The 9,192-nt window shown below is 28.9% G+C and overlaps 1 protein-coding gene across 1 annotated transcript; it reads right to left on the bottom strand.

Moving 5' to 3' along the window:
- Positions 1–1,300: 1,300 nt before the first annotated feature.
- On the bottom strand, positions 1,301–5,997 carry LOC105835172 (E3 ubiquitin-protein ligase CHIP). Its single transcript, XM_012678204.3, has 4 exons — positions 5,521–5,997; positions 3,726–3,924; positions 3,150–3,475; positions 1,301–2,180 (listed from the first exon to the last, which is right to left on the bottom strand). Exons 1-4 carry the CDS (start codon positions 5,635–5,637, stop codon positions 1,938–1,940), a joined length of 885 nt encoding a protein of 294 aa, XP_012533658.1. The 5' UTR covers positions 5,638–5,997; the 3' UTR covers positions 1,301–1,937.
- Between the last annotated feature and the right edge of the window lie 3,195 nt (positions 5,998–9,192).

Raw genomic sequence — 9,192 nt, 5'->3', positions numbered from 1 at the left:
ATATATATATGTATACATAGATTATATTTCTTGCAACAATATATAGTAATATAAGTTTTTCACGTTACTCAAAATATACAAATGTGATTAACAAGATTTTATATATCTCTGTTAAAACAAGATATTTTAGTGCAAAGAGTTAATAAATTAATGACTACTCGGTTGTGGAGTATTCGCCTAAAACGTACAAATGTTAACGCGGACAATAAATAGAATTTCGTTTCTTCGAGTTATCTATTAGCACAAGTAAGCAGAAAGAGATAACTGCATTAGCAATTGTTAAGCGACTAATTAAATAATATCAATAGGTGTCCTCAATTAAGCAATGACGAAAATCGTCATCGGTTAATTAATGACAAAAGATAAATCTCATATCTTGATATCATATCATTTATTACGATGCATATACTAGTTTTTTATCTTATACTCGCTCGACCTTCCTCAAAAGACTCTTTTTAGAAGTGCGTTTTATAACGTTATTAGAAATTTTGATATTATTTATATGAATTGAAAATTGTCTTATTTGGTTAGTATAATGCTATTAGATTTTTGGACTGAAACTCTAGTGAATTCTACTATATTTCTTGACTGCTATTTTCAATTTGACATCTCTAAATGTTGTTTAAAACACTAATGTTTTAAAACACAATCGACAACTTCAAATTTAATTTCGTTAAAAAGAGTAAATCTATAAAAGATATTTAACAAAGGAGGAAAAATGTTACAGCAGTTCATTATCACGATGGCTGCTATAATTATTGTTGGAACTACAAAAAAGAGAGTGAACACTTTTCACATATCCTATCGCACTTTTGTTAACCACATATCGATGTAGCTTGCGCAATAACTCAAAATAATATACCGACGGTGGACGGTAGTAATTATTATTACATATAATTGCGACGATTGCGATACATATATACAATAATATTGCGTATACGTAAAACTGTACATATATATACATACATGAATATATTGTTGTCAGTTGAATGTTAAAATAAATACCTTAAATGGATTTAAACCTTTCTTCACTAGTGACAGGTTCATTGTACCAGTTAATGAACAAATAAGAAATTAAACCAGAAATTCAACGAATATAAACAATACAATTACATAAAAAAATATTTTTAGTTCTGTAAAAATAACTCTAAAAAAGCGATTATTTTGTAATTTATTACTTTGAAGTCTTTTTTAAATTATTTTTTAAAACAGTTATTTGTGATTATTTGGTACAGTGATCCTACTTGAGAAATTAAAATTACATTCTTCTAGCATGCAATCAGGATAAAAATGTTACAGATTTTGGTGATAAAATAAATAATTTATTATTTATGGTAAAACAATAATTATACAGATGCTACATAGCGCTTATTATCTAGATTTTTCCTTTGAGCCGTGTATATGTGTGAAAACTTTCAGTCAACTTTTGAACCTTTGTTTAATTTTTTAAGATTTCAATTTTAAAAGAAAAATAATTTTCAATACAACTTTAATCGTTTTTAATAAACTATTACAAAAATTTCATCTTTGTAAATCAAAGATTGTTGATCGAAAGGTAAATTACCAAGTCCTATATGTGATTAATAATTGTATATGTGCAGCACTTATAGAATTATATATATGTATACATATATACATATATATATAAAATCTGTACGTGCTTACAACAAATCTTATCATGTTAACTATTTATTAGTAAACTTACATTATAATAACAATAGCTTGCACGTCTCGTATGGCGTGTAAAAATATTTCACGGTAACAAGATACTTAGTCCTTTACATGTACAGTCTACTATTTTACACTCTCTTGAGATTTCTTTTTGATGTATTCATCTCTAAATCTCTTCGTCACAAAGCATCACGTTTCCTTCTTCCATCGCTGAAAGTCGCCATCACCCTAGCTTAAATTTACTGGCAGTACGCTACATATCGGCATCAGTAATGTAAGGCCCATTCATTTTCTTGCAGGAAGGTATCGACTACTTCTTTCATCGCCAGGTTTGGGATTAACTGATCCTGTGTCAAACGTACGCGCGTGACCGGATCAAAGTGACCGATCCGTTGGAGATGTTCCTCAATGTCTTTCCGTTCGTATGTAATTCCACTGGGCGTGATCACTGGCTCCTGCAGGATCTCAAAGCTAATCTTGCCACATAAATAGTCGGGTACTTCTCTTTTCTGCGAAACATTTGTATTGATAGGATTAATAGAATTGTATTAATAGAATATTAACACACGGAAAGAATTTCCCTTTAAAATTTACCTTTAAAACTATGGTAGTCATGGAACAACGTGGAGATTTCAAGGAATTTTATTATATATTTTAAAAAAAATTTAATAAGATTTAGTTATATTTTAAAATTGTAAAATTCTTTGAAATTGTTACCATAATTACCGCAATTTTGATGATAGTAGTAGTAGTAGTAATAGTAGTAGTAATAGTAGTAGTACTAGTAGTAGTAGTAGTAGTAGTTGTATTAGTAGTAATAGTAGTTTAGTAGTAGTTGTATTAGTAATAGTAGTATTAGTAATAGTAGATTAGTAATAGTAGTAGTAGCAATAGTAATAGTACTAGTAGTAGTAGTAGTAATAATAATAGTAATAGTAATGTAGTAGTAGTTGTTGTAGTAGTAACGGAGGCAAGTAAGACTATCATATCATGTCCTTAGATGTCTTATGATTCCTAGGCCCAAAGAAATTCTCTGTGACACCTACTAAGACTTCGTTTTTCATAAGTTTAATACAAAAAGTCTTTGGTTTTAAAACAACCTCCAGATTTCTTTTAGGCTCGACATTCGGCAATTCTAAGTTCTTAAACTTATACAGCCCTATTTTTTAAGGCTTTAGTAGTCTTAATCCTTCGATACTCAGATTTTGTGTTCTAGGTAGTTGTTGAAAGATATATAGGTAATCATGGCAAATTTTCAATAATTTTTATCTTTCAGAGATCAATTAAACAAATTTAATATATTATAAATTTAAACCTAGATCTTTGACAGAGAGTAGATGTATAACACTTTACATCACAATATTTTGCAAATACATTCTAAGAAAATATTCTATCCATGCAGGATTAAGAATTGTATGAGCAAAATCATAGGGTCAAAGTATCGTTCTAAAAGAAATAATAACTAAAGAGGTACGAACCCGCCTTCTCTCATCGACCTTAGCGAAGAGATCATTGAGTCTCGATATACAAGTGTCTCTCTTCTCCTCGATCTCCTCTTTTCTCCTGCCAAATTCGGCCGAATTCGTTTCAACGTCGGAATCCTTTACTGCCTCCTGTTCTTGCAGAGTTGCTAAGTTACGCTTCGCATCATCCACGATCAGCTGATTCAGGTAAGTTTGTAGTTCGATGTCCTGAGAAATTCTTTGCTCTTCTCTTACTTGGAACCGACGTTTCTTAGCTTGGCGTAATACACTAGTGATGTCGTCGCCGTAATTTAGCTTTTGTTCTTTCGCCAAGTCTACGGCTATAGTAATTTAGATAAGAAAAATATCTTAATTACTGACTAATTTGATTACTAAATAAAATTAGAAATCCGATATTATAAATGCTTTTTCAAATATATAAATTATAATATATTAATATAACTAAAATAAATAACTAAAAATTATATTAAAATAAATTATATATATATATATATATATATATATATATATAAAACTACATAAATTTAATTTTATTAGCAGAGGAATGTAAGATTTTCTGATTATATTTACCTCTCTGCAGATATTTAACAGCTTCATCAAACAGCTCCAATTCAAGTAGAGCTAGTCCTAAGAAGAAATGACCTTTCATCAAACAAGGATCTATATCCAAAGCCCATCTGCAATCCTTGCACACAGACTCCCATCGTTTTAGCTTCAAGTGACACAGCGCCCGATTTGTGTAATATAATGCTTGACCTGGATTCTTCATCTTGATTTAAAAAAGAAGAAATTAGTAAAGAAAATAGAATCACACTTATAGAGTAAAACTATGCCTTTCTTATTTGCATTTATAATCCATTTGTTTTTTCGACAATGTTAAAAATCAACAATTTATGAAGTACGCCAGACCACTAAAATTTATATAAGTTCACATAATATAATATTACTTTTATTATTATTATTTTTTATATTTTTATTACTATCCTTATATATTTTTTTTATATACAACACACATAAATAATGTTTAGAATAATGTTTAAAATATTTAATAATATTCAATTTTAATTTAAAATTGCATTTTTATTATTATCATGTTAGCTTGATTATCTATGATAATTGTAGAAAAAAAGTAGTTTTAGACAATATATGATATTATTATGTTATAATAATTTTTTCATAAAACATATGTATACAATAAATCATTTATTTAATTCTGCATTAAAAACTTTTTCAAATGTTAATAAAAAAATTGGTAATAAAAAATTGATACCACATAACAAAAATAAGTAAATTGTGTAAAATAAACATTTCAGTGATTGGGTATGCACTTATATCCAAATACACAAAAACTTATTATTATTAATCATAAATGCTTTTTTTTATATAACTTATATTAAAACTTAATTATAATCTTAAATATTTAAAGATTACAATTAAATTTTAATATTATAATTAAAAAATATTAAAAATTAATAAGTTTTTGTTAAGTTCAAAACAAGTATATATAAGTACATAAGCCTGATAACTGGGATGTTTATCTTATTAAACTTACTTTGTGTAAACAGTATGCTTGTCTAAAATCAAAACATCAAAAGAGTTTATAAAAAATATTTTCTCTTGATAATAGTTTTAAAACATGTACTCATCACAAATTTTAGAATATTTCATTATTATATTAAAAAGAAAATATATTTTTTCATGGAATATAAAATTTTATGGAAAAAATTAAGGAATCAAAATAATTACTTATTATTTAATTCTGAAAATAAATATTATTTAGTTTAGAAAAGAATAAGTAAATCAATTTTGTGTTTTAACTTAATATTCTTAAAATATATTAATTAAGTAGTAGGTTTTTGTAAAGTTTTCCTATGAGTTATATTTTGGAACTAAATGGGCTTTCCAATTACAGTAGGTTTATGTTATCAAATATTAAGAATTTGATGATAAATTTATGACATTTATGATGAATTCATAACACAAGACAGTATTGACTAGTGATAGACAGTAATATCTATTGAAGTAATTTACAGTATGCATTTTTCTATGGATATCAATTAAAATATTAATAGAATTTCGATCGTGTTTTGTCGCACGCGTTCCACGCGCAAATTTAAATTTCTCAAATTTAAATCTCCCTCACTTTCGCCAAATTCTAGTTCAAATACCAAGCGCGACGGGGCGGTCGCCGTGCCCTATTATCACTGGCGCACTGCGTGATTCGTGATTCAAAACAAAAAATATTTTGCTGCAATAACAACCGTAACAAGCAAGTAGACGCATGAAGAAGGTGCATGACGATCTAGAATCATGATTCACGCTCGTGCAATATCGAGCGCTCGGCAGAAATGTCATTATTACTTACGATCGCTTTCGTGTAACAGCTAGCTGCGTCCTCGTATTTGTGTAGATCGAAGAGACGGTTTCCCTGTTCCTTCAGCTCCTTGTCGGACAGGTTCGCCGTCGAGTACATTTTACTCATGATGGCGGCTGGTGATCACGTCGCATGCACAAGGATCTATTGATATCTTTATTTTTCACTGCGGGTGAAAATACACGAGGCCGAAAATGACCGCGACACCCTTTGTCTAACCTCAAACGGACGCCCGATATCTCATCTTTGTTCCATCCACGGTTATCCTGGGTTGTCCACGGTCTTCGAGTAGACGCGACCCTACACAGAAAGTGGAGTGAGTCTGCAGTTTGACGCGGCTGCCATCTCGAGACATATTTCAAAAACTTAAAGCAGGAACTTTATTGACAGTAGTTACTAGCCAAGCAAAATTTGTTTTTACCTATATCATATATAATTATCGAATACTATCTTAGCGTGTATCGGTAGATGGTGATTCATATGTGTATTATAGATTTTAAAATTCACAACGTTGCAAAAAATAAACTAAGTATTAACAGTAACATGACATCAGGGTTATAATTTTTCACTCAACAATATAATTGTTATGTAACATATGGTCTATTATGTAACAATTACATTTATGTAAATGTAGTCTACTATGTCAGGACCCAACTTTTCAGACGTTTAATTTTTTTATTATATTGTGAAAACATTTTGGTTGTTATAAAATATAAAATAGTTATAAAAACTGCTATCTCTGATAAAGGACACTTTCAAACTTACATTTATATTTTCAAAGTTTTATTTTTAACTTTTGTTTAATAAATACTATCCAAGAACAAAATGCTATTATGTTAACATTAATAACTTTCCTTTACACTATATTTGTAACATAAATAGGTAAATTAAAAAAATAATGTCTTATATAAAAGTTTTATAATAAAACTACCTTTATTTATTAAAAAATATTTTTAATTGTTAAAAATTATTGAAAATAATTTATGTATACAAATAAATATATGTAAAGATGATTGTATTATATAAAATTTTTGTATAACATTTTTTAAATATATTGAATAGTCTTTGAGGCACGTAAAAAAAGTTGTTTTATAAGGGATAATTTTATTCTGTAAATACTATTTATTGAGTGCAATTAATATTTTTCAATTTTATTTTTTTCAAACTTGCATAAAAAGTTTTATTAAAATAAAAATTTGAAGTTTCCTTTTGTTAGAACAGAAATACACACAAAGTTAGAATTAAGCTTATAATATAAACTAATGCTTTAATATAAATATTTGTACACATGTATGATGTCGCATAGGAATATTTAGGCTTTTGTATTTTTTTAATAAAGATTTTTTTTGTTAAACTAGTCGCATGGAAAACAACCAATTTGGTATTTTTATAATTACAAATATTTTTAGTAAAATAATAATACTGCGATACATATTGTTGCATGAATATATGATCTATGTAGTTGTAATATTTGTTAAATTATCGATTTTTTTCAAACAGATAAAAAAAGTTAATTTTCTTGTTATGAATAATAAATTTCCAAATTGTTATGTAATTTTTATATGTACTATTAAAACTGAATAATTTTAGAGATGAAGACTAATTGTAAGAAAAGTAGTTAAATAATATTTAATTTAATGATTCTGACAAAAACTATTTTTATATGTGAAATAATTGTTATATTACTTTAATCTTTCAATATCAATTTCCGTAAACTTACATTTATCGTTTTCTTTTTAATGTTTAATAAATCATAATTTAATTTATCTCTTATATGCTTTTCATATAATGAATCCACGTATTACCATATGCAGAACATAACGTGCAAAAGAAGCGGAGTTTTTTCAATACTCGATGCTCAATGTGTGAATCCGAGTCTCGAGAATTTGTCGACGTAATTTGTCAGGCATTCAGTTTGATAACAATATGAATCCGATGTCTATGTAGGGCAGTAGGGACCCGTGAGATTCAAAACTTGGCGGTGCGGCTGACTGGGGTGTTGTGACCCAGTTCGTCTGTCCGTTCGTTCATCCATCCGTCCCTTCGTCCATCCGTTTATTCGTTCGTTCGTTCGTTCGTTCGTTCGTTCCTTCGTTCGAGTTGACTTCAATTCTTTTCCATGCGAGGACAGAAGTTGCCGTCGTTTCTACCACAGTTTCTAGGTGACAAATTGGAATTGAAAATAATCGCGTTAGTCAAGAACGTTCGGCGTTTGTTAACAAAACTCGCGGCTTAATCGAATTTATCTGGCTTGTTCTTCGACCACCGACCGATTGGTCTCTCTCTCTCTCTCTCTCTCTCTCGTTCTATGCGGAAAACTCGGAAGAGTGAAGCGCGATCGATAGTCGGAAAAGAGAGTAATGATCCTCAAGATTTATTAGAACATTTGAGAATTAGTTCACACTCTATTAATCCCGGATTGTACGGTCTAGGCCTGCTCGTCGCCATTGGGACTAGCCGTTGACCACACCACTCCCTTCCGTCGAAGGCTCGTGGAGGCTATTAAGCGTGTCGATTTGTATTACGACGGATTACAATCGCCGATTGGACCAGCATCCATATTGAAACAGGCGCTCTGTGTCGCACGTTTATCATTACTAATTTACTTAGTAACATGCTAATTAGTAAGAAATTTATAATTTGTAATGCCAAAATATACCTAATTTATGTCGTTTTGATTATTTCTATATCTTAGATCATTATTTTTCAATATGTTGATAATTAAATCAATGGAGTTTAAATAATTTAACTCGAGAAGTGTATAGTGGAAAAGGTGATATTATAATTCTTGTATAATTGTCATTAGTAATATCATCGTTATTTGTGATTACTGTGATATATGCACAACGTTTAATCTTATCTTTTTAAAGCCAAGCGAATTTATCTGTGAACGACACGTGCAGGTGGTTGTCTTTGTTTGACGACTTGATGACGACTTGTTTTCTAAAGATTAATTTGAAAAAGCTATTCTTGAGTACGAAAGTCAAGTCTATTAATAAATATACTATTAATAGTATCTTTCGTAACAATTATGAATTCTAATAATTACTTACGGAATTATTTGTTTAGTGATCTGTCATTATGTAATACTAATATATCAATATACAATACTTGATGTTTATTATAAAGCATTTTTACTTTCGAATATTTTTCGAAACATTTTTAAGGGACATTTTAACATTTAACTACACATTCTTTCTAAATTTAAAAGTATTATCATCCAAATCTGTACATATGTACATAGCTCTTTTGTGATTTAATACTTTATTCTGTACACATATAGCTGTACACATTTTGAGTTATGCAAAATTAAACAATAGCACGGAATTTTGCAAACATAGTCCTTTAAATGTTGATATAGCTCTAATGAGGCCTCTTTTATAAAATTTCAATATTAAAATAGTTATTCGATAAATTGATTATAGTCTACTGCTAATCTATATAGTTTACATTACATGGATTATAGATTTTTAGTACTGCAATTTATATGCGGAAGAGTTATGTACATACATACACTGCCGTGCATTAATTCGCTGGGTCATAGTAACAGTTTGACTACTGTGACCAAAATTCGTAATCGATTTTTATTTCATGATGACTGTCTTAAGGATTATTTTACAAGATGCTAATACTGTCTTAATTACAAATTAAGATCGTATTAGA

This window comes from Monomorium pharaonis, chromosome 11, assembly GCF_013373865.1.
Source record: "Monomorium pharaonis isolate MP-MQ-018 chromosome 11, ASM1337386v2, whole genome shotgun sequence".
Taxonomy (NCBI): domain Eukaryota; kingdom Metazoa; phylum Arthropoda; class Insecta; order Hymenoptera; family Formicidae; genus Monomorium; species Monomorium pharaonis.
This window is presented reverse-complemented; position numbering and strand designations above follow the sequence as displayed.

Excerpts from the sequence above, each read along its gene's own strand:
- LOC105835172 (XM_012678204.3), bottom strand. The coding sequence starts at position 5,637 with ATGAGTAAAATGTACTCGACGGCGAACCTGTCCGACAAGGAGCTGAAG. Across the intron at positions 3,925-5,520 it reads GCTGTTACACGAAAGCGATC|ATGAAGAATCCAGGTCAAGC; the intron begins GTAAGTAATAAT and ends TTTTAAATCAAG. Across the intron at positions 2,181-3,149 it reads AGGTCGATGAGAGAAGGCGG|AAAAGAGAAGTACCCGACTA; the intron begins GTTCGTACCTCT and ends AATGTTTCGCAG.